This window comes from Phacochoerus africanus, chromosome X (assembly GCF_016906955.1).
Source record: "Phacochoerus africanus isolate WHEZ1 chromosome X, ROS_Pafr_v1, whole genome shotgun sequence".
NCBI lineage: Eukaryota > Metazoa > Chordata > Mammalia > Artiodactyla > Suidae > Phacochoerus > Phacochoerus africanus.
The window spans coordinates 18,324,908-18,351,328 of record NC_062560.1 but is presented as its reverse complement, the minus strand read 5'-3'; the positions used below and the strand labels follow the sequence as shown (position 1 = coordinate 18,351,328).

The 26,421-nt window shown below is 44.0% G+C and overlaps 1 protein-coding gene across 12 annotated transcripts in view; it reads left to right on the top strand.

Moving 5' to 3' along the window:
- SH3KBP1 (SH3 domain containing kinase binding protein 1) overlaps positions 1-26,421 on the top strand; it is a 340,925-nt gene that overhangs the window by 214,669 nt on the left and 99,835 nt on the right. For all 12 annotated transcript variants that reach the window (XR_007132781.1, XM_047764118.1, XM_047764112.1 and 9 more), the window contains 2 exons: positions 11,285-11,360; positions 26,140-26,234. Coding sequence is in view for 11 of the 12 variants with exons in the window: in XM_047764118.1 (XP_047620074.1) it covers positions 11,285-11,360; positions 26,140-26,234 (171 nt within the window). In the remaining variant the exon portion in view is untranslated. The remainder of the gene's footprint in view (positions 1-11,284; positions 11,361-26,139; positions 26,235-26,421) is intronic.

The window sequence follows — 26,421 nt, the reverse complement described above, 5'->3', positions numbered from 1 at the left end:
GTCTCATGCGAGAGGAATCACACAGGGGTTGTCCTTTAGTGACTGGCGTATGTCACGTAGTGTAATGTCCTCAAGGTTCATCTATGTTGTGCCATATGTCAGAATTTCCTTCTTTTTTAAGGCTGAATAATATTCCATGATATTGTCCAGCCTTTTAAGTAGCAGTTTTACTTGAAAACCATGCAACAAAACATTGCTCCAAGTGTTACCTCTTTTCTGATTGGAACTATTTTATTTCCCTTCCTTACTCTGAAGGACAGAAAAGCTTCTCCAGAAATCTCTTGTGGAGGAAAAATGCCCATTTTTGTCTCTAACTTAAGACATTTTTGGAGACATATTTGACTAAACCGTTTACTTTAAATTCGTCAGATTAGAAAGATGCTTTTTCATATGTGTCAAAAGCTTCTTATGTGCCTCTGGTTTTTAAAAAAATATTTTTGTTTGTATTATTATTATTATTTTGGCCACATCTGAGGCATATAGAAGTTTCTGGGGCCAGAGAGCGAATCTGAGCTGCAGCTGCAACCTGCGCCAGAGCTGTGGCAATGCTGGATCCTTAACCCACTGCCAGGCCAGGGATTGAACCCCTGCCTCTGCAGTGATCCAAGCCGCTGCAGTCAGATTCTTAACCCACTGGCCACAGCAGGCACTCCAACATTTTCATTTTTAAATGGTAGAGTGATGTTTCAACAGTAAGCTAACAGTTCAAAACTGTCATAGGCCAACTAATTTTTTTCACTAATGTCACCACACCAGCATCAGGACCTGAGAAACACATCCACTGTGATTCTTCGCATTAGGATAGATCTTTCTACTGTGCTTCCCTGAACCTCTGTATTTATCTTTTACCTCTTTAGTCAGGGTCTGAACGTAATGTTCTTTGTATACCATTAGCACTTAGTGCCTATGTAGAATGCATATAAGTAGACTGAAGGACAGAACAGAGTTTGGGTATTTTTCTACCTATATTCAAACCAGTTCACAGTCACTGATTTATCCCTGTCGTGACTATAAAGTTGGTACTCTAAGTATTTCTCCAGGAGTTCCCGCCGTGGCGCAGCAGAAATGATTCCGACTAGGAACCCTGAGGCTCCAGGTTCGATCCCTGGCCTTACTCAGTGAGTTAAGGATCCGGCATTGCCGCGAGCTGTGGTGTAGGTTGCAGATGCGGCTCGGATCCCGCATTGCTGTGGCTGTGGTGTGGGCAGCAGCTGCAGCTCCGATTAGACCCCTAGCCTGGGAACCTCCATATGCTGCAGGTACAGCCCTAAAAAAACAAAAAAAATTAAAAATTAAAAATAAATATTTTTCCAGCCTCTCTTCTACATCCTTAGTTTCACTGCCTCAGGTGGATTATTCTGTCAACCTCCTAATTATCTCCTTGATTTTTCACATGCCCCTTTCTTTCTTCTTTTTTCCTCCTGGTGCCCCCAGATCATTGGCCTTAAAGTCGCAAATGCGGTCATACCACACCTCTGCTTCCTACCAGGTGCCTTTAGGATAAAGCACAAACTGTAACTTTGGCCTCGGTTTACCTCGCTGAACTCCTGGCCCAAGCAGCTCTCCCTCCCTTCACCCTCGACTTTAGGATCCCCCACTTTGCATCAGCCCCATTCTGTGCTGCAAAGCACCCATTCTCTGCTTACATTCTTGCCTTCATTCCTGCTTCTCTTCAGCTCAAATTCTCTTTCTACCTGGCAAACTCTTGCTCACCTTTCACAGTTTAACTCAAGCTACATCATTGCCAGGAACTTATTTCCCCAGGTAGAATTGTTAATGGCTCCATTTTCTATACACACTTTTATCGTAGTGGTTATCCCTTTAAACTGTGATGCTCCATTAATTAGTCAAGTAATGCCGAACTTTAAACTCATTAAAGATCTAGGATTCTGACACAACATTGTAAATCAGCTATACTTTAATTGTAATAATTTTAAAGGAGAAAAAAAAAGATCCAGGACTCTGCCCATGTGATCTTTGTATACCCAGCCTCCAGCATAGATCATGGCTCTTAGTAGCTCTAGAAAAGAATGCCAAATAAATGAATGAGTGAGTGAATGAATGAGCAAGCGAAAGAAAGGAATAGAGGGAGTAAGGGAAGAGGGAAGGGAGGGAGGAAGGGTGACTGAAGCAAGCCTTCCTTTAGATGTATAAAGGAAAACAATGGCTTTGCCCTCAAGTATCTCAGAACCATAAAAATGTCATGATCAAATATGGACTGCACGTCAGTAGAAAACATTACTGAAAGCGGCTTCATTTAGCCACTGGACTTTAGTCAAACCTTAAAAGTGAGATAGGATTCAAATATAGTGGAGGAGAAGGTGCCATTCCAGTAAGGGGAATAGCCTGGACTATGTCGGGATTGAATAAATGAAAATAATGTAGATCTCGAAAGGATCTTTGATGGTTAATTAAATTCCTACAGCGACTTTATTGGAAAATTAGGACTTGGTCCATGAATGTATAGCCAGTTTCACGTTAAAGCACTGTTTGAACAAAACTCACACTGACCCCGTGATAGTCGGTCCTGCCCTACCATCCTTCTCTCCTCCTAATGCACACTCTTCTCCAAATGCATCTGAAAGGATCGCATTGTTAATCAAATGATAAAGCTAATTCTCTGGTGGTAGAAGGAAGGCTTGAGAATTCCTTTTATCTGCCATAACAGCGGAAAATAGTCTCTTTAAAGCATAATGGCCAATTGTGTTTCGCCAAAGTAGTATATGCAATGGAAATTTACTTTGGCTTGTTTATTCTCTGTGAATAAGATGATCCTACAACAAAATAGCATGCAGGCTCCTCTCTCTCAGGAGCAGTGGGGGCAAAACCGAAACCGTATTTTTATATTCTGTCAGACGTTCAGAAAGCTGCCTTCCATGATTTTAATGCTGTCTGAATGTACATCCTCCACCTCGTTGAGCACTTAAGTAGGTTTTGATTCCTTCTTCAACACTGCATTTCCCCAGCACGAGCGAAAGCCCCTACTACAACTTCAAAAAGTTATTTTGCTTTCACAAAGAGAAAATCCTACCCCTCCTGTGAATGTGTTGGATGGATCTTTCTGTTGTTTCAGGGTATGGTCTCCTGAGGTATTCAGAAAGCAAACAAATGAACCAAATGATCAGAACTTGGCAGCAGTTAAAGTGCATGGTAAATGCTGGCATTTGGTTCACATTCTCAGGTAAATCTTTCTACTAATGCACACGTGTGTCTCAGAGAGAGAGGGTGTGTGTGTGTGTGTGTATCTTTAATATACAAATACAAAACAGACTTTATATATACATGTTCATTAAAATGGTAGGTACTAAAGTTTCTCTTGGACAGATCAAAAGAATGAACCCTAGAAGATCTAATGGAAGCGTCTAAGATGGGATTAAGTGTCTTATATTCAGAGAAAGTTTGCTCTTAGTCTTGAGAGCACAAGAGAAGGATGCCAGGCATTGAGAGTTGTGGCAGGTTGCAGCAACGGGAAGTAAACCCTCGAGTTTCTTCAGGGTTTTGGAAATGTACCTGAATAGCAATTGAGAAGCAGTATATATTCTGCATGTTTTGAAGGAGATATAGTAAGGGGCGATGGTGGAGGGTGATTAAAATTTGAGTCTACGGGAGATCAAATGAAGCAGCTTAAGTTGGAGAATGGGATCCTCATCCAGGAAACTATTGAAATAGTTCCTATGATAGTAACAAAGTTTTAGGCTGAGGTCGAAGAGGAAGGATTGACACTGAAAGCAGGGACTGGGTGGTGGGTTTGATACGGGAAGAGGCAGTAAGCAAGTGGTCAAGGATGGGTTTCGTGTTGTGAGTCTAGGACACAGAGAAGATGAGCCAAGAGAATTCAGGCAGCAGAGATGGTGATATTCACCCAGTTCTTCTGTAGATGACTCATTCTTGTGATGTGCTGATAGGTTCGCAGGAAGTAGGACTTGTGTGTTCAGATAAGTCTAGAAAACACCAAGCTAATGTTAAGGATAAAGTTAAACAGTAACCACAGGACTTTTTCAGAGCCTTTAATATACTCCTTCCACAAGGATTGGACCAAGTATTCTGTTTCTTACCAGATTGTGGCATTAGGTGTTTTGGTGCTTGGTTGCTTGGTGGAACATCTTGGGAACACACTTTGGAAAACAGTTTCTTAACAAGAGACTCTCTGCGTGTGTACACATACCTGGATGATAATGACCCCTCCAAGTGAGAGAATTTTCCTCATAATAGATAAGAACTTAAGGTAGTGTAGGAGAGCAGGCTTGGGTGAGTATTTGGAAGTCATAGGCAGAGAGCGGTCCACCAGAAATATTGCTGAGATTGGCTTCTTCTTTATGATGACTGATAGTTAATAGGAGGTTAGGGTCGTGTGCGTGAGAACAAGGGAAGAAGGCAGGGGCAGTGGAGGTCTAGGAAGACACCTTGAACAATGTACTGTCACCAGAGACCAGGCTAGAAGAGCCGATACATGACGGTGACAGACAGTGGGGCTCCAAGAGGAATCTGGTTTGTCAGGGAGGACAGCGCCCCCTCCCCCTGCGGCCCATTTACCTGCTGCGATGTGGTAGGACGCTGATGGAAGGGCAAAGGGTGAGGGGGTGGCATCCTCAAATTCCCTGGTCCATTCAACACATACTCCCTGACCATTCACTTTGTGGAGATAAGAGAATAATTAACATTTAAGTCCTACTCTGAAGGGCTGCACTATTTCTGAAGAGAAAGGGGAAGAAAAGCAGTTAAACTTCCAAGTGTAATAGAGTTAACAGATGCTTCTAAAGCAGCTGTGACTCTGATAAGGCATTTAAAACTCTAGTTGGGCGAAGAGGTTTAATATAACTTGAATTATCATTGACTTTTCAAGACAACCAGGGGAATAAACATGCTATGAATAACCATAAGTCTTAAGCCCAATTTCATCATCAGAAAGTTACTTTTAACGTTTTGTTTTTTCCTTTAGCCAAGTTGAAAAGAGACTTACATGAAGCATGCCCCTTTGGCGATATCAGAATAAACGTAGTGGTATGTGAGGTATTTCAAAGGTAACCTCTGTCCCTAGACTAGAATTACAAATAGATTTTTTTTTTCTTTTACTGTACTGTGCATTTGATCTTTAGAATTTTGAGTTGTATTTTACTTTGGCATGTCCTCTGCTGATAGCAAGTCGTTTAAGCTTGGCCAACCAAAGGTGGGCGAATTGACAGTTGATAATGTAAATTTCCCATCAAGTAGAAAAGGCTCCCATTAGAAGTGTGCAGGGGCTCCATTGTAAGGACACACTTTTCTACTAGTTCTCTCCTGCTCAGATATGAGCTGGCTCAAGGGGCTTCTGCTCTGCCCTTACTGCTCTTAGCTGAGCAGCATGAAGACTTTTCCTAATGCCATCAGTCATAGGTGTTCGTGAAAGGAGCACGTAAGAATACGTATAAAAGGTTTATAGTGAGTTTTAATAGCAGTTGGCATATCTTTCTGAGTTAGGGTGGTAAAGGAAGGCGGAAAGGTTGTGGATATGATCCATCTACAGATAGTGTTTTATCTCCTTTCCCATCGCTGTTTCCTGTAGCCTATGTCTCTCTGTCTCTTGTATATGACCAGGATTTGGGATAACCATGCTGAATGGTTGAGCACCCCTCAACACCCCACTCTGGAGAACCCAACACATTGCTGTTTCACTGTCGGCAGCGATGTTCAGCATCTTCTTGCCTCTTCATCTGCTTTGCTGCTTCGCATTGAATGGATATCTCATGAATCTGTGCTGAACAGAAAAGGAAGGTCCTTTCAGATGCTACTATAGTAAACGTAATACCTTCATAGAGCCATCCTTTATCTTGTGTTTTACCAGCTTTTTGAAAAGTCCTTTCTTGTGTTTGGCTTTGTCTGAGCAATAGAGTAATGTCTCCGAATAGCTCCTCTGAAGATCACCCTCTCCTGGAATAGCCATCAGAAAGCCCGGTCTGCCACCAGGGAGGCTTTGCCACCTGCTAGGCTGCAGAGAGCTCTCTCTCCCCTCCCCCTCCCCAGCGAACCTGGTTGCCTTTGTGATGCCAGAGTTGTCTGTGGTATTAGTGAGACCTGGAGATGAGACTTGGAGATGAGACTTGAACTCCCTTCTCCTTAGCCTTGTCCTATATTTGGAAACTGTTTTCCACTCAAAAGAGTTTGCATCCAGGGAGTACCTTATCATGGCGCAGCAGAAACAAATGCTCACTAGGAACCGTGAGATTGTGGCTTCGATCCCTGGCCTCGCTCAGTAGGGTAAGGATCCGGCATTGCTGTGAGCTGTGGTGTAGGTCGCAGATGTGGCTCGGATCTGGTGTTGCTGTGGCTCTGGCGTAGGCTGGCAGCTACAGCTCCGATGAGACCCCTAGCCTGGGAACCTCCACATGCCGTGGGTGGGGCCCTAAAAAGACAAAAGACAAAAAAAAAAGAAAGAAAGAAAGAAAAAGAGTTTGCATCCAAATTAGAATAAAGTCAGAGGAGTGATTTCTGTGCCTAGTTTGAGCAGGATCCTGGTCTCACGCTCCCCCAGTTGGGAAGAGAAATAGATATATTAGTCATTAGGGAGCTGGATTCCACTGGAGTTGAATCCAGTGATTGTCTTTCCTGCAGGCATTAGTTTCTTCGTTTTGGCACAGAAAAGAAAAGAAAAAATGATTGCTCGACTAACTGAAATCATATGTGGTTTATCTGTCCTCAGGCTGTATTACCAGGTCTTATAGGGCTAGGAGTATATATGTTGCTCCTACTGTGCACAAAAGCCCCAAAAACTTTATTTAGTACTTTGGTCAAGAGAGCTAACGGAGAGGGACTTCTGGTATTAAATATTCAAAGGGAAGAATTTTTGAATTGTTGATTTTTAAAAATTAGGTTTTAAATGGAGTTTAGGGTGTGACAGGAGAGACAAAAGTTGACACCAACTTGGTGATAACTGTGTTCAGAAGCAGGTTGATATGATAGTCTGTAGAGCTTCAGCTCCATGCAGCCATCCATATGTCCATTCACTCCCAGACCAAGCAGCTGGCAGTTGGGAGGGGGTGGCGTTCGGACCAGAGTGACATGGATATGGGTATTGGGAAGTCCTTAGCCATGGCACAGAGTCATAGAAAAAAACACTGGCCTGAGCTATGGAGCAGAGCCTGAGAATCCTGAACTTCAGTAAAAGGAGCCTGTTTCCAGATGAAAGAGCTGTGTTCCCGGCAGTGTCAGCACAGCCCCTAAGTTGTGGCCCATGCTTGTCCTGGAGAATCCATGTTCTTTATGACACCCAGGAGGGAGGGAACTCTGAACTCTGCTGAGGAAGCCGCAAGTGGGGACCCTGCCTCCTTTTTGATGGCCACTACAAGCCTAGCATCCTTCTTTACTGCCTGCAAGGTACATGAGAGATGTATGGATTTGATTCCCCAATTTTTCTTTCTGCGTAGAGCTGCACTGGGGCTGACCTTCAGTTATATATGACCTCTGCGTGTACTGGAGCTAGGCATCGCCCTCATGATACATGCTTTTTAAAAGTGGGGGCTCTGATAGAGAACAGATTTGTGGTTGCCAAGGGGCAGGAGGAAGGGAGTGGGATGAACTGGGAGTTTGGGGTTAGTAGATGCAAACTATTACATTTAGAATGGATAAGCAATGAGGTCCTACTGTACAGCACAGGGAACTATATCTCATCTCTTGGGATAGACCATGGTGGAAGATAATAAGAGAAAAGGAATGTATATATGTAGCTGGGTTATTTTGCTGTACAGCAGAAACTGGCACAACAGTATAAATAAACTATACTTTAATAAAAAATAAATTTAGGGAGTTCCTGTCGTGGCTCAGTGTGGTTGGCGAAGAACCCGACTAGCATCCATGAGGACATGGAGTTGATCCCTGGCCTCGCTCAGTGGGTTAAGGATATGTCGTTGCCATGAGCTGTGATGTAGGTCCCAGACGTGGCTCAGATCCCGTGTTGCTGTGGCTCTGGCGTAGGCAGGGAACCTCCATATGCTGCGGGTGCGGCCCTAAAAAGACAAAAGACAAAAAAAAATTAAATAAATAAAAATAAATTTAAAGTTGAGATTCTGTTCGTGTTTAGCCGATGGACCAGAGGTAGGGGAAGCTGGAAGCCTGGTGAGAAAGCAAAGACCTTTTGTCTTTGTTCTTCTATTTAGAGGAAGGGTAGGGGATAGAGGTTCTCAAATGGGGTGTTTGGAAAGGTGTCGGGTGTTTGGGGTTGATGCATTGGTGAAAGAGCACTACAGGCTGTCGGTGGGCAGGAGCAGGGGTTGCCACCTGTCCTTTAGCGTGTGAGAGTCTTCTCCAGTGAAGAAACGTCCCACCCCAGAGGCCAGTAAAGGGAAACACGCCAAAGGAGCAGCAGGGCTTGTCTGTCCCTGAAGGTTGGATAGTCCTGGGGATCTGTCTACTCGGCCATCAAGGTAGTGTGCGCCCAGGGAGGCTAGATACAATCGTCCACATTTGGTTCAAAACCATCTTACCATCCATTGATCCATCCATCCATTCATCCTTTTAGCAAGGGTCTCATGGCCACCTATGCTCCTCCCCTCTTTTCCTCAGCAATATTGTCACCTTGTCTGCTTTACTAAACTCCATTTCTTCTCTGACCTGACTCATTTAGGAGCGATGACAAGTTCTTAGGTCACTGAGGATAGAGAAGGTGGAAGGGATTTGGTGGAAGCAGGTAGAGAAGAGAGAGAGAAGAGTGACAAAGACGGTTTATAATTTGTCGAGGCACGAGAAGAGGCGCCTGAGTTGTTAGTCCAAGGAAAGGTGTCTGCTTAGTGCTCCTGGAATGCCTCCTTCATCTAGGTCGGTGGTTTGCAACCTTGAATGTGCGTCGGAATCCCCTGGAGGGTGTGTTCAGACAGAGATTGCAGGCTCCGTCCCCGGAGTTTCTGATTGAGAAAGACTGGGGCGGGGCCTGGGAATTTGCTTTACCACCAAGTTCCCAGGTGATGCTGGTGCCACTGGTCTGGGAACTATACTTCTCTGGTCTGAGTCCTAGAAAAGAGAAAAACGCCTGAACAGCTTCTATCTCTGGGACACCTGGAAGACCAGGCTGAAGCAGGGGTGGAGTGGGGGGTTCTTACCTTACTCCAGACCTTCAGTCGTGGCCCACGAGGAAGAAAAAGGGAGATAAGGTGTCGCACCCCCAGCAGGTGAGTGCGACACCGGCTTCACCACCCCCCCCACCCCCCCCGTGTGTCTGGAAAAGCAAGAAAAAAGGAATAAAGTAAGCTTTGCTTTCTTAGGTCTTTCTGTTCAGAAGTCAGTGTACTTAACTGGTGGCCTTTCTTGTCTGGTAGCTTGGACGGACTGGTAAACCAGAACATCAGAGATGGAGGGCAACACTTTCTTTTGTTATCAGTACAAAAGTAAGTCGTAAAAACACACAACCTGTCAAAGTTTCTCGGAAGTAAGGCATCTGCCTTAAAGCCCAAACCGTTGGATGTCTCTCTCTCTCTTTTTTTTTTTTTTTTTTTTCAGGAATAGAAACAAAGTCAGGGTTGGGCAGTGTTTACCACTGTATTTTCCTGATTTTCTCTCTCTATCGTCAGTCATAACTAAAGTAGCAATCATTTTCGTTTTCTTCTTCCTAATGTGTTAATAGTTAACAGTAGTGATGCTTTATTCTGGTCCCCAAAGGGGAAAAACAAAGAGAATGAGGGGGGTGCTTTTGGAAATGGGAACAGAAAAGTGAAGGACCCTGTGAGAGCATCTATTTTTACTGTCAGTTACTGATTTTTCAAGATAATTCTGAGACCCGTTTTTCATCTCATGTGACCTTATGGCCGAATAACAACAAGCCTTTTCCCTCCTTGAGGTTTCCTAGGAATCACACAGTGTTATTAGCTTGAGTACTTAGCAGTGACCAAGGAGGGGCGGGATAGTTTAGGTTTCATTTTTTATCCAATATAGCAAAGCCCCGCGGCACTCAATAAAAATGTCAGCGTGTACAATGTAGAGGCTTTTCTTCTGTCGCAAATGTTTGTAAAAATTCATGAAGGGCTGGGGATTAGATTTATCTCACCCTCTTTCAGTGATTTATTCCTATTTAATGTTAGTTTCAGCATGGGAAGCATGAAGAAACTTTTTCACAGTGGAAACTCGGGTGACTCAGTTGTCGTTGAAGAAGCCTTGCACGGCGCCCGTTTTGGAGTCAGGCAGTTCATCCCTCTTCACGTGTTCCAGGGGCAGATGTGTTTGGTTTTCCCAGGGGCCGAAATTCTCACTGGGGAAACTCTTCATTGCTGGGGAGGGAGGTTCATGCAGCTCCTTGGTTCTGACAGCCGGTTCCCGGGCATCAGTTGGCGTTTTGCTCAGGCATGAATCACCGTCACCCAAACGTGATGGCAGAAGAGAAGAGTGGGAACAGACCTCCCCTTCGGAACCCTCCTTTTGCTTGTCATCTTGTTTTTCGTGGCTGTGGCTTTGAGCTGCTGACTTGCCTGTGTTCGGGGAAATATCTGTCCTAAGAGACAGTATCCAGTCTTTTCTACGGATGGTTCATAAATCATGACTAATAATAGAATTAGCTCTGAACGAAGGGAAGAAAAAGAACTCAAAACACACTCATGTATTTTTTTTAAAAACTACCTGGTAGATACGTAGGGTCTGTGGCGTTGGCCTTTCTCAAAGGGTTAAAAAAGTGACTGGTGGGAAGAGAGAGAGCCGCCGGCCTTCCTTATTCCACCTTGGGGACAGACAGACCAGCCCTGGGGGACCGGAGTGTGTCTACGCAGACCGCAGAGCAGGTTGAGTCGAGATGGCTAAAGGAGTCACGGCAAGGCACAGTCGCCCTGGACACTCTGGCTTCTGCCTGTCCTTCCATCTACCCATCCATCTGTCTGTCCTTCTGGGCCTCAATCCCTCCCTTCTTTCTGTCGCCTTATGCCTTCCTCTTCCTGCCATTTGTCCATGTCGCAGACACTTTCGAGCACCTCGTCTGAGCCAGGTGCTGGGCTTTCAAGTATTTACATAGGCAGCTTCTCATAAAATGACAGGAAATGGACCTGTTTTCTCTGCTGAAAGTAATCAACCCTTTAATAAGAACCAAGGAAGAATGGGAATGAGGGATGCGCAGCGCCGACGAGGCTGAAGCCCTCTTTACCAAGCGTTCCCACTTCTTCGTCACTGAGGCCTCAGAAGAACGGCGGCCAATACACAGAGCAGCGCAGAAATGGAAGTGCGTGGTTTTTAGGACCAATCATAAGCCTTTCGTCCTTACAAGCGTGCTTTTTTAATTCCTTTGCCTAATGGAGAGAATCATCTTGATAAGTAAAAAATCTTCTTTTTCCCTCCTCAGACTATTGGCAAGAAGTTACCTCCCACTGCAGCAACTCCAGACTCGTCGAAAACAGAAATGGACAGCAGGACAAAGAGTGAGTTTCCTTGTTCTTCTGCTTTATGATTGAAAGCAGAGAAGGGTTTTCTCATCATTGACATGCCTTTGAAAGATCCTTCTAGGAGTTCCTGTCGTGGTGCAGTGGAAACGAATCTGACTAGGAACCATGAGGTTGTGGGGTTTGATGCCTGGCCTCGCTCAGTGGGTCAAGGATCCGGCGTTGCCGTGAGCTGTGGCGTAGGTTGCAGACGTGGCTCAGATCCTGCATTGCTGTGGCTGTGGTGTAGGCCGGCGGCTACAGCTCCAATTGGACCCCTAGCCTGGGAACCTCCACATGCCATGGGTGTGGCCCTAAAAAGACAAAAAAAAAAAAAAAAAAAAGAGAGAGAGAGAGAGAGAGAAATCCTTCCATGATCTTAATAGCTTTTTTAAGCACATCAGAAAAACTGCACACACATAGGTCTCACTAGGTCCTACCGGTGGAATGGGCACTAGCTGCATTCAGAGCGCCTCGATGGAGCAGGTGCTTGCCTGCTGTTTGTACCTCTCCCATGTGCAGAGCCAGGGCTTCTCCGTGTATACCCAGAGCAGTTTGCATACTTCAGGAGGCAGGAGTATTCTAGAGAACGGCAGCTCAAGCAGTTTAGGGCTTCACAGGCCTTCAAATCAGAGAAGCCTTATCTTTTAGCCTAAGCACTCAGCCAGCACTCCCAAATCTGACTTCGTGCCAGCCTCCTCAGCACCTCTGTTTGAATCTAAGTATAAGTGTCTTTCTTCTGTGGGGCCAGATAGTCTCTTCCCCTAATCTTCTTTTACCTCTGGCTTCTAGGCTCTGTGTCTTTTTATTTTATTTTATTTTATTTTTATTTTTAGGGCTGCACCTGTGGCAGATGAAAGTTCCCAGGGTAGGGGTCCCATCAGACCTTCTTCAGCGGCCGGCCTATACCACAGCCGCAGCAACGTGGGATCTGAGCCATGTCTGCGACCTGAGCCATGTCTGCGACCTACAGCAGTGCCAGATCCTTAACCCACTGAGGAAGGCCAGGGATCGAATCCACATCCTCATGGATACCAGTTCATTTCCGCTGAGCCACCATGGGAACTCCCCTGCGTCTGTATTGATATTAGCCCATTTTGCTCCCAACAGTGCTTTCAGTGCATGCGGGTGACTGTCTCCTCAAAACCTTTCCAAAGGTCAGTGTTCCCCATTCTAGAGCTGCCAGAGAAAATACAGGATGCCCAGCTACATCTGAATTCAGTCAAACAGTGAATAATTCTTTGGTAATAAGTATATCCCACACAATATTGATTATTTATCCAAAATTCAAATGTAACTGGCCATCCTGTGCTTGTATCTGCTACCTCTGGCAACTCTCCAATTCCTTTAGTCATTATTCCAATAATTGGAACATTCTGAATGTACTCTAATCAGACACAAGTACTTCAGTTCCTTCTAGAGATTTCACTTTTTTTTTTTTTTTTGAGCTTCAGATTTCCTTATGAGGATAATGTGGACAGACTGCTAATCTAGTTTGGAAAGGCAAAGATCGAGAGAAGCTATATGTATGTAATTATGATTAATATAAGAGCAAGCGTAGGTTTATTCTTTTTTTTTTTTAAAGGGCCACCCCCGCGGCATATGGAGGTTCCCAGGCTAGGGGTCGAATCAGAGCTATATCTTCCTGCCTCCACCACAGGCACAGCATTGCCAGATCCAAGCTCCATCTGTGACCTACACCACAGCTCACAGCAATGCTGGATCCTTAACTCACTGAGGGAGGCCAGGGATCGAACCTGTGTCCTCGTGAATGCTCGTCAGATTTGCTTCCACTGAGCCATGATGGGCACTCCAGATTTATTCTTTTAGTTGCAGAAAAATACACCAGGAACTCCTTTTCCTGTGCAAAGCAGATAGTTTTGAGAGCAAATAAGGGATAATATGCTTTAGACATAAGGAAATGAATTTATGGCACTTGCCAAGCCCCAAATTGTGGTTTAGAGAAATATGTTCATGGATGATGTAGATGCAGCTGCTAGAGCTCTGTCTTAATGTTGAAGATTCACATGAGGTCTGCCTGCCTTCAGTCTGTTCATGGTACAGCCAGACTCAGGCAGGAAGCACACGAGGCTTATGCTCTAATCCAGCAGTTCTCAAACCTGAGTGCGTCTCAGAATTACCGGGAGAGCTGGGCCCCACTGCCAGAATTTCTGAATCAGTAGGTCTGGGGTGGGACTTGAAATTTTGCTTTTCCAACAGATCCCCAGGTGCTGCTGCTCCTGGTCTAGGGTTCACAGGCCGAGAACCACTGTTCTGAGCTCGTAAATGTTCCTAAAGACCAGCTAGCCCTGTGTTTCTTCATGTAGGTTGTAGGCTTAGCGTGCTCAATCTACATTTAGACACTAAAACCCGGAGTTCCCGTTGTGGCGCAGCGGAAACAAATGCAACTAGGAACCATGGGGGTTGTAGGTTTGATCCCTGGCCTTGCTCAGTGGGTTAAGGGTCTGGAGTTGCCGTGAGCTGTGGTGTAGGTTGCAGACATGGCTCGGATCTGGCATTGCTGTGGCTGTGGTGTAGGCCGGCAGCCACAGCTCCACTTGGACCCCTAGCCTGGGAACCTCCACATGCTGCGGGTGTGACCCTAAAAAGACAAAAGACACACACACAAAAAAGACACTAAAACCTTCAAGGTTCTTGAAATGTCCTGAAACTTCTTTTCAAGAATTAAAAGTTAAACCGTTTCTGATAACATTTTCTCTTGCTGGACAGTAGCCCATCCTTCCTTCTGTTCATCTGCTCCGTCTGTAGTTATGGCTCTTGACAAGTTTGTCAATGATTCAGGTTATTAGGCAAGTTGCTGGGATCGCTGGAGTAGGGGGATGGCAGAAGGAGCAGATGAAGATGCACCAAACCTCAAAGGTGACTGGAATGTGGTCCCTGGGACAGGCTGTCCTTGTGACATGTGACCACCAGTGGACTTCACCAACCTCACTCATGTTTGCAGAAATAATAATCCGAGAAACAGAAAAAAATTTTTTTAATGGAAAGAATTTCTGTAGAAACGAGGTGAGGAGTTCCCGTCATGGCTCAGCAGTTAGCGAACCCAACTAGCTCCCTGAGGACGTGGGTTCGATCCCTGGCCTCGCTCAGTGGGTTAAGGATCCGGTGTTGCCATGAGCTGTGGTCTAGGTCGAAGATGTGACTTGGATCCCGCGTTGCTGTGGCTGTGGTGGAGGCCGGCAGCTGTAGCTCCGATTCTTCCCCTAGCTTGGGAACCTCCATGTGCCACGGGGGCGGCCCTAAAAAGACAAAATTCCAAAAAAAAAAAAAAAGGAAAGAAATGAATTAGGACTTCCCTATAGATTGTTCTCTGCAGAGTAAATAGAACCTTGGGTGACTTGTGAGGTGCCTTTGGGGAAGACTGAGCAAGAGGGACCTGAGTGTCGCTTGTAAGGATGTGGCACAGAACAAGACTGTCTGCAGGGCGTGCTTAAGTAACTAATCGTCAGGCCTCAAGAGCTGACCTTAGGATGAGAGCACATCCTTGATATTTTTTCTCACCCTCCGTGATGTCTGCAAGCAGGACACTTGAGTCTTTTTTGGAAGGATTATGTGGAGTGGGTTAGCTGTGTTTTTGACATTTCTAGTAACCACATTAAAAAAAAGAAACAGGTAAAGGGGAAAAAAAAAGAAACATGTGAACTTAATTTAAATATATTTAATTCATTATATCCAAAACATTATCCTTTCAACATTTAACCCATATAAAATTATCAAATGAGATCTTTTCATTCTTTTTCCATATGAGTCTTCACAGTCCGTCATGTATTTGCCACATGTGGCACATCTGCACTTGGACTAGCCACATTCTGAGTGGCCCTGGCCACCTGTGCCTGGTGGGCACCGCATTGGACTGTGTAGTTTGAAAGGAATTCTGGGATCCAAGGTGGGCTGCCTGGGCGTGGATATTAACACCGTTGCGAAGGATCAGCTCCCTTGAGCATGGGGGAGGATCCTGACTTGACCCAAGCCTTGTTCAGCCGTGCAAGTATCTATTAACTCCGTCCATCTCTAGACGCTTCACAAAGTGAGGATGAATTGTGGATAGAGCGGTCTGACAGGGCTGGGTGGTGTGTTTTGGCTGAGAGTCAGGAAGCACAGATTCTGGGACTAGCTCTGTCATTAGCTAGCTGTGCGACCTTGGGCGAATAATTCTATTTCTCCGGCCTCGCTCTCCATTGTCTGCGTTGTCTGTGAAGTCAGAGGGTCGTCCTAGAGAGAAGGCCGAAGATTTCTCCCAGCGTCTTCACTCTCTGATCCAATTCCGAAAGCTTTATGGTTCAGAGTGAAAGCTTTCTGCATTCAAAGGATTGAACAACTGATGGGAGAGGCAAAAGGAAGATGAGGACAATTAAGTGGGAATATGAGATGTCATTTGGCCTGGATGTCATAGGTATACATATGTGTCTAAGTGGGTGATAAGTTAGGGAGAATTAGCACTGTCAGCAAAGCCTTGAAAGATGTTTATTGACAGGCGTTTTTCATGAACCTAGAGCAAGAATTGCTGCAAGGTAATCTCAGCCCTCACACACTCTCTGGCTTTCACTGGAAAGAGCAAATTCTCGGGTAATTGTTCTCCCAACTTCCACAAGGCACCTTAGCCCACCAAAAAGCCCCTTCCATTGGGAATATTTCTCTGCTTCTGGATTTTGATGCAACATCCAAGTTCAGGCAGAAGGACAGAGTGCTGACCCACGTTTAGGAATGACCCTGAGCTTGGGCACAGCACAGCCTTCTTCCTTCTGGTTGGAAGTCACACCCATGACGAAAATTGCCCAGCGATACATAGGCGAGAAGCCCCTTTGCATACAGGTGTCACCTTAGCATGCTGAAATACAAGCTCATGGCACGAGTGAGAGTCACGATGATTCCAAAAACGTTTTCCAGTGGATCAGTGTCTTCTGAGGGAAAGTGAAACCCCTGATCAGGATATATCTCAACAACTGACATCGTCTCCTCTCCCCCAGTAAAGCTATTCTGATATTGAAATTCATCTGAAATGCATGCTGGGCAGCAGAAATTGCCAACTACAGGAAAACTGTCTAAATATCCATAAATGAAGCGCCCTGAGGTTCCTCCAACTCCCCCCCATCTGGAGTTCCCCTCTTTCTTACTACAGTCGAGGCAGATTTGTGGCCTCAGTGGGATAGGAAAATAGCCCAGAGCAAGGGTTACGTGGCATCTTCCCAAACCACCAGTTCAGTCTTAGAGATTCAGAGAACCAGTTGAGCCAGGTGCGTTAGGGAAAAAGTGATCCCGGACAGAATTTATACAGAAGCAGGTCAGGCTTCCTAATAAAAGATGACTGGGGCGCAAAGGCTAAACTTGCCCTGCCTCGCCTCCCCTCGCATTGGCACCAGACACTTGTACCACCTTCTGATCACTTTGTCCCTTGACTTGCTTCTTAGGAGTTGTCCGCTGTGATAGTGACTCACAGTGCCTTGCGGCTGTCATTAGTCCATCACGGTGGGGGCTGTGTCTTCTACCTGACATCCCCACCACACAGTCCAGGAAAGTGCCGTGCACTCAGTGGGCACTGGCAATAGTGGTGGTCGAGCAGATGGAGAATTAGACATGATTTCAGTTTACCAGGCTTTCAGTCAGACGGAGTCTTGTAAAAGCAGCCACGAGTCTCCTTTCCCAAGTTCACCATCCCCAAGAAGAAAAGAACACATTCGTTCAACGTGAGACCCTCGAGCTTCTTTCGGGTTTCTAAAGGGTCGGCGGTGGTTGCTCAGTGGGGCTCGACACACCCTCTGTCCTCTTTAGCCCCTGCTCCAGCCCAGGAACACCAGGGACAAAGCAGGCTTGACTGACCAAGTCCGGTTTATGGGCTCATTGCAATGAGGAGACCGTGGGAGGACCTTGGAAGCATTGCACCAAAAAAAGAAATAAGTGGTTGCCAAAGGGGATGGGGGAGGAAGTGGGATGGACGGGGAGTTTGGGGTTGGCAGATGCAGATTGTTCCATTTAGAATGGGTGAGCAATAGGGTCAGATCATTCTTCATTGTGGGGCTGTCCTGTGTCCATTGGAGGATGTTTAGCAGCTTCCCGACCTCTACCCACTGGATGTCAGTAACACGTCCCACCTCCTCCCCCCAGGTTGTCGGAACCACAAGTGTCTCCAGGCACTGCCAGTGTCTCCTGGGACGTAGACTCACCCCAGTTGCGAACTGCTGGTATAGACTGCAGTGCGCTCCCAGAGGGCCCTGCTCCATCTCTGCTCCCGGGCGCACAGTGGACACTCAGCTAATACTGACTGAACGATGACAAGCCTAGTATTCGTTCCCACCCCTCCCCACTCGCCCCGACTCAGAACTGCATTTCTCACTTAAATCTCTTGTTTAGCACCCCCTGCCTCAACACCGCCACCGCACTGGTCCACCCCCTCGTCCCCACAGTTGTTTTGCTCCTTCCTGGCTCTGACTGTTGACTCATACGTGTGGCTAGATCAGTGGCTGTCAGAATGCGGTCCCCAGACGGGCAGCATCAGCATCCCCTGGGGACTCGTTAGAGACGCACGTCCTCAGGCCCTGCCCCAGCCCTGAGGCATCGGAAACCTTGGGAGTTCTGTTTTTACAAGCCCTCCACCTGATGCCTTTGCCTGCTCAAGCCTGAGGACCACTGACCTAGACTCACGGTTCTGAAGCATCCCTGCTGATGAGAATCACAAGGAGGGCTGGTGTAGCAGCTGGATTCCTGGTCCCACCTCTGACCTGGTGATTGGAATTCCCAGGGCAGGGGTCTGGGGAGACAAAGAAGAAATGAGTGCCCGACATCATTCTTGTCATCAGAAATGGGTGGGAAACACCCCTCCTCCTCTCCCCTCCCTTCTCCTCTTCCTCCTCCTCCAGTCAACGCCCTAGGGCATTGTACAGGCAGGGCCCAGGGCCATTTTAGTCTTCCAGGGAGGGACCTCGAGTCTCTCCTTTGGGAAATGATTCCCCCATTTCTGAATCTCTGAGGCTTTAAACTCAACCCATCACTCTCACCCTCTCCTCCCTGTAGCCTTGTCCAGAGCTCTGCGTGTACACGCCTTATTTCCTGTCCTTGTTTAAAAGCTCCTTGAGAACCAGTTACTTGGCTTACCTAACTTACTCTTTTTCCCCCAGAACATGATAGACGTCAGCACTCTTACTGCAATGCCAAAATACAAAAAGCTCAGAAAACTAAAAGGTTTTATCACTCCTTGGGTGATAAAACTTGTTATGGACTAACACGCATCTAGGTAGACTCTCTATTTATCCCACTTGGGATGATGAAGCATCCAATTGCTGCAAAATTTTAATGTATTTGATGGTTGAGTGCAGCCTCAGACCCCAGCTGGGGATGTTACCTATCATATGGTATGTGCAGTGTGTTTCCTTACTAAGATCTGAAGAGTTCTGTCCCCAGGGCTTCTGGATAAGGGATTATGAACCGGTAGTGTCTCAGATAATATTTGTCAGTTTAATGAAAGAATTTTCAGATTTTGATGTTGGTGAAAGTAGACACCGCTGAGCTTGATATTTTCGTTCTGGTGTCCCAAAGGAAAAGAAAATCACCAGTTCTAGGCATGACCTGGTACTTTCCACCAATTCTAAAAGTTCTGGAAATTTTCCTACCAGACACGGGCATTTGATCTTCATGTCCTAAATTGAGCCCAGAGAATTATCCTAGATTTAATATTTTTTTCTTAGTGTGTGTGTGTGTGTGTGTTCTTTTTGCTGATAAGTTTATTCAGTTTCTTCTTTCTTTAAGTGAAGCTATATTTTAAATTTGTTTATTTGTTTTTTATATGAATAGATTATAAAACCACCTGAAGGTTGTCATGGGATGTGGGCATGTGAGTTTAGTTCCTTGAGCCATCTGTTTTGAATCTTTTTTTTTCTTTTTCTTTTTTTTTTTTTGGTCTTTTTGCCTTTTCTAGAGCCACTCCCACAGTATATGGAGTTTCCCAGGCTAGGAGTCCAATCAGAGCTGTAGCCGCTGGCCTACACCAGAGCCACAGCAATTCGGGGTCCTAGCTGCGTCTGCGACCTGCACCACAGCTCACGACAACGCCGGATCCTTAACCCGCTGAGCAAGGCCAGGGATGAAACTCGCAACGTCATGGTTCCTAGTTGGATCCGTTAACCACTGAGCCACAAGGGGATCTCCCTATTTTGAATCTTATGTAAATTTCTAGAAATTTAGAGATTGACATAATGGGTTTTTTTTTTTTTTTTTTGAGGGTGTGTGAGTTATGACTGGATTTACTGGTGCTTCTTAGAATTGGAATGCCAGTCATCACTTAGTAAGGGGCTTTTGATCAGGAACTGGGCAAGAGTTTCAGGGTCCTTGACCCTTCTGATATGTATACTACATTTTCTTTGCACCTTTGAATGTATCTGTGTTTTTTTCCCTTTTTCTGGAAAGAGAGAGTCATTGTTTTTTATCAGATTGTTAACAGACTCTAAGACTAAAAAAGCTAAAGAACTGACTTACGATTTTTCTTATGCTAATTTATTAGTATTTTTAAATCTTTTCTAAAGAAAAAATAGAGACAAAATCATCTTAATCACTGGATAAATTGTGCCTTTATTTCTTGATATGCGTGTGTGTATTCATTCCTGTTTGATCTTGGAGTAATTAAATCCATCTAATTGATGAATAGCTGGAAAAAAGTCTGCCTCCAAAAAACTAATTTCAGTCCTTTTCTCCTCATTTCTGTCTGCTACTCATTTAAAATTTATAATCTTCCCACATTCAAGAAGGATTTTTATTATCCTCTTCTTTTTTTAAATGATTTTTATTTTTTCCATTATAGTTTGTTTACAGTGTTCTGTCAATTTTCTACTGTACAGCAAACTGACCCAGTCACACATACATATATACGTTCTTTTTTCTCACATTATCATGCTCCATCATAAGTGACTAGACATAGTTCCCAGTGCTACACAGCAGGATCTCATTGCTCATCCATTCCAAAGGCAACAGTTTTCATCTATTCACCCCAGATTCCCAGTCCATCCCACTCCCTCCTCCTCCCCCTTGGCAACCACAAGTCTGTTCTCTAAGTCCATGAGTTTCTTTTTTGTGGAAAGGTTTATTTGTGCTGTATATTAGATTCCAGGTGTAAGTGATATCATAGGTTATTTGTCTTTCTCTTTCTGACTTACTTCACTCAGGATGAGAGTCTCTAGTTCCATCCATGTTGCTGCAAATGGCATTATTTTGTTCTTTTTTTATGGCCGAGTAGTATTCCATTGTGTATATATATATCACATCTTAATCCATTCATCTGTCGATGGACATGTCTTGGCTATTGTGAATAGTGCTGCAATGAACATGCGGGCGCATGTGTCTTTTTTAAGGAAAGTTTTGTCCAGATATATGCCCGGGAGTGGGATTGCTCGGTCATGCGGTAGTTCTGTAGTTTTCTGAGGCGCCTCCATTACTATTTTCCACAGTGGTTGTACCAATTTACATTCCCACCAACAGTGTAGGCAGGCTCCCTTTTCTCCACACCCTCTCCAAGCATTTGTTATTTGTGGACTTATTAATGATGGCCATTCTGACTGGTGTGAGATGGTATCTCATGGAAGTTTTGATTTGCATTTCTCTGATAATCAGTGATATTGAGCATTTTTTCCATGTGCTTGTTGGCCATCTGTGTATCTTCTTTGGAGAAATGTCTGTTCAGGTCTTTTGCCCATTTTTCAGTTGAGTTGTCCTCTTCTTTCAAGACCTATCAAATGCCTCCTCTTTTGTGAACTCTCTTCTAAACGTAGTCTTGCCTTTCTCTGAAACACCATGACAGTCTTCCATCATAGCGAGTTGATGCTTATTGGTTGATGCTTATTTTCTCACTGTCATTCTTTTCTCCTCGCCTTTCTCCAGCCATTAGGTTGTCACTTCTATGTGAAGGGAGGAAGGAGGTCATTGGATTGTGTTGTAGATCACAGGCCCAAGAACTGATAGTATCTTTTTCATGGTGGTGACTCACTACAAGTTTGAGTTAAAGTAGAGAACAGCTTGATTCCATGTAGTATAAAAATAAAATCATAGTCTCAGAGTTAATAAAATTTTTTGCACGTGAATTTATTTTTGAGTATCTTAAAACCATTGGTACATCTAAAGTGACATAATGTTCTTATTTTCCAATACTGCTGAATTAGGGCCCACATGCCTCAAAAGTGAAAACAAATTCTTATTTTCAAATATACCATAGTAACTTAAAGTGTGAGGTGAATGGTTGCCATATTTGGGCAGCAGTGTTTTGAGTTTTTGTGCTTATGACTAGAGCCCCGAAATGTCAGAGCTGGCAGGAATTTATGTGTAGTCTATTGTGCTCCTTGATGCCTCCAGTATTTCATTGGGATGTTTCTGGGAACCTGGGTGGGAGATGGGCCAGCCCCACTCTCTAGTTTAACCGGAACAGCTCTTTTGTTGTTGTTGTTTTATATTAGAGATCTGGAATAACTTCAAATGTACTGAGAGTGCCCTACTAAAGTTAACCAAACTCTCCTCTTGGCCCTCCTTGGCTGGCCCCTCATTTTATACCTGGGGACATGAGGTCCAGAACTACAGTGATTGCTTCAGATTGTGTGCTTGGAAAAGACCAGGTAGGACCAAATCCAGTCTTGACTATCCTGACTTTGAGCCCAGAATCCTCTCTTCCTACTTTGCCCTTCCTCAGATTTTACTCTACTTTATAGGTGTTGCGAGGGGATCATTAGGAAACATTGAGTGGAAGCTGTGTCAGGTTCTGGGGATATAAAGCGGGGCAAGGTATGGTGTGGGAACCTGCTTCACAGAGAGAGGTGGTGAATGGTAGCCACTGGCACCATTATCTCCTCCTCTTATCTAAAATCGGTACTCTCTAGATAATGTTTTGTCTAATACCTCACATACAAAATAGCCTAGCTACATGATGGATGTATTCTAAAACTGGGTTATGGTGATGGTCACACAACTATATATATTTATTAGAACTCTTTAAACTGTACAACTAAAATGTGTGAATTTCATGGTACATAGATCATATACCTTAAGAAAAAAAAAAAGCAGAGGAACACCGCCTTCCTTTAGCTTCTAGGCAAACTGTGGGCATAAAACAAAATGGCCCCATGACACATTTAAAGGCATACTAGTACTTTCTTGTAAATGTTTTCTCACTATGTTTGTTTCAAGTCAATTCTATAGTCATTTATTGACCTCCTACTACCAGACCAAGTCTTGAGGTAGCAAGGAAAGAGCTGGGGGAAAGGGCATGCCAAAGATATATAGGAATAAGTTTGTTGGGAGGAGGCAGATTGTAGTCAAGTTTTTGAGAGTGGGTTACTGGAAGTGTCCTCTTTCTTCTGCTGAGTTCCTTCATGTCAGGAAGCCTTAAGTGATAAATACCTACCTGACCATAAAGTAATGATAAGCAATAGAGTTTTTATTGAGTCAGATAACAAGACATCCAGAGACAAGTCTCCTGAAGTTGGTTAATTCAACAGACATCTCAACAGAGTCGGGGCTTAAGGTTACCTCCTCTTTGATTTTCTTGACTTTCTTCTCATGGTTGAAATATGGTTGCAATAGCACCAAACAGTCTACTGTCTTTCAACAAGGATGAAACAATATTAAAAGCAAAAAGGCAGGGGCAACGATTTTCCTCATGTTTCTTTTTTTATCCGGGAGCAAAATCTAACAGCCCTCTCCCCCACCATCACATTTTCTTTCATAGCTCATTGGCTGAAAGTGGATCATATGCTCACCTATCAATCAATCACCAATAAAGGGGAGTGAAAGTAATGTTATTTGCCTAAGAGGACCTAAATTGACATTTCTCCGCAGAAGACATAGAAACGGCCACCAGGCACATGAAAAGATGCTCAATACCACTAATTATTAGAGAAATGCAAATCAGAACCAGTGAGGTCTCACCTCACACTGGTTAGAATGACCATCATTTAAAAGTCTACAAATAGGAGTTTCCATCGTGGTGTAGTGCTTAACGAATCTGACTAAGAACCATGAGGTTTCGGGTTTGATCCCTGGCCTTGCTCAGTGGGTTAAGGATCCAGCGTTGCCGTGATCTGTGTTGTAGGTTGCAGACACAGCTCGGATCCCACGTAGCTGTGGCTGTGGTGTAGGCCAGGCAGCTCTATAGCTCCAATTCAGCCCCTAACCTGGGAACCTCCATATGCTGTGGGTGCAGCCCTTAAAAAGCAAAAAGCAAAAAAAAGGTGCATGCACCCCAGTGTTCACTGCATCACTATTTACAATAACCAGTATATGGAAGAAAGCTAAATGTCTATTGACAGATGAATGAATAAAGAAAGCGTGGTAGATATACACAATGGAATATTACTCAGCCATAAAAAAGAATGAAATAATGCCATCTGTAGCAACATAGATGGACCTAGAAATGATCATGTTAAGTTATAGAAAGACAAATACCATACGATGTCACTTCTATGTGGAATCTAAAAAGTGATACAAGTAAACTTATTTACAAAACAGAGACTCAACAGACAAAATAAAATTACAGTTACCAAATTAGTAGGGAGGGGGAGAGATAACTTGGGAGTCTGAAATTAACATACACACATTGTTATATATAAAATAGGTAGCCAACAAGGACCTGCTGTATAGCACAGTGTTATTACAAGATACACAATATCTTGTAATAATTTGTAATGGAAAAGAATGTATATTATATATATATATATATATATATATCTTAACTATATAAAACATATATATCTATGTATATAAAGCTGAATCATTTTGTCATATACCTGAAACTAACACAACATTGTACATTAACTATACTTCAATTTTAAAAAATGATTATAAAAAACATTATTTGCCTGTTCATCCCTAGGGCTGAGGGAGGGTTCCCTATTTCTGTGTGTAATGCCTGAACAAATTAGGATTCTGTGAACTAGGAAGCGGGTGGGGAATGGCAGCTGGGAAGTTAACCAACAGTTTCTGCCATACTTAATTAACTTTTTTGATGGGAAAGGGTAGAAATATGACTCATTCCTTTTCTTTGTTGGCCATGGGTGTTTTTTCTTCTGTGTAAAACATCTCCATGATTTTGATCCAACAAATGACTCTCAAAGCCAGGACTCTACAAGGCAGTTCTTTAACAATGGTACTGTATTTGTTTCAATGTTGTTGTGAGTTTTGAGGTTGGATAGTCATATTTTACTAGCACAGTCAATAGGAAAATTGGTAAGGAGCTGTCATTATCCAATTTAAAGATGCTTAACTTTTTCCCTCCCTTTAGAACATTTGGCGATTCAGAATTTGGGAGGTTTGCTATAACTCATTTAAGAGAGATGGAACATTGGTAACCATGTGGATTTAGGAATATTTGGGCAGCTTGATATTGATAGGATTTAGAACTAGTGCGTCTTAGCATGAGTGAAGGCGCAAAAAGCATCAGCTTCCCAGAGTACCTAAAAACAGAAGGACTCCAGCATTAGCTAGGGGATGTAACTGATACCTCCAAGCCATTGGTCAGAAAATAAAAACATCTGTAAACAAAGTTAGTCCCTCCCTTTCCCTCTTCTTCTTCCTCTCCCCTTTCCTCCCTGCTCTGTCATATCCCAACCCTAGACCACAGTGTGTCTGTATTAGAGATTTTTTTATTGCCTTGATTTTGGATACCACTCTCTTTGATTGATGTGACATTAGCTATAATTTAAACCCTCCCACATTTTAGTGATATAAATTGTACCAGGGACAATATAATTGATACTTACGTGTGCAACGCTAGGCTATAATCTGTCTGCAGGAACTGCCCTAATCCTTGGGAATATCTAAGGCCATTCAGAGCCACTAGGGTTGTTGATTTTGATACAGAATAAGAAAGAGCTGTCCTAGTAGACACTAATTCTCTTGAATTTTTCTATCTTCTGTCCTGAGTCATTCAGCCCATTTTCTAAGTCTTAATTTCCTAAATATCTTACGGATGTTTTCACTGTCTTCTAAACTGGTGCTTTTGTATAAATTGAGAAGGTTTAATATCAGGTAGCCTTTCCAAAGCATATAATTCAGAGAGTATTTGAATGGATTTTGTGTGGCCTTAGTGTTTTTCTCTCTTTGGTGAAAAGTAGTTTATTTCCTTGCTGACACATGGCCCCATTTCTGGAGTAGGCTGGTTCCCACAGAGAGACCACGGGATTTATTTGAAAAGCTCACCCCACATACATGTGTGTGTAAAGAACATTTGGTCAGTATTTGTTGGCCATTTGTGGGTGAGACATGTTCACAAACAACCACATTTGTGTCTCAAGACAGACCATGACGGAGTCTTTTTCATCATTTTGAGTACCATGCTGGCTTTGTAACATGTACAGATAACCCTGTTTCTGATTTAGTGATGTGTGGAAGAAGGCAGGGAGGGCAAAATTTAATCCTTTTGCTCTTTGTAGATTACACCTACTTATGCATGCATCTGAAGAATATATAAAATAAAGGGATGTAAAAATACACAGCTGTTTTCTGAAACCAAGGAAACCTTTTTGCTTTTCTGCCAGAGAGAAGCAAAGCAGTCAGTGGCTTTCGTGATGTCACATGATTTGTGAGGGAAAAGTGAGCATAAATATGCATGAGCCCAAAATGAGCCATCTCAGGTAGTTTTCTGCCGGTGAACCTTCTTTCTTTATGCAGTAGTTTTGTCCTACCTGTTAAGTGTGCAACTTTCTCTGAAGTTGATATGTCAGAGAACATCTCTTCTTGGGCCAGCTTGTGAGATAAAGCATTCTAAAGGTGGTGTTTTCTTTTCTTCTTACAGCCAAGGACTACTGCAAAGTCATCTTTCCATACGAGGCACAGAACGACGATGAATTGACAATCAAAGAAGGAGATATAGTCACTCTTATCAATAAGGTAAACAAAGGTTCCCGTTTGCCTTCTAAACCATGAGCTGCTTCGGGGTGTTGACTGGCTAGTACAAGCTTATGTTTTAGTCCTTGCAACACTCGGTGTTCCTGGTTCTGAATTCCCGGGGAAGAATCTTGCGTAACTGTACCCAGGTGAATGAATGGAACTTGAAAACGGAATAGATTCTGTTTGC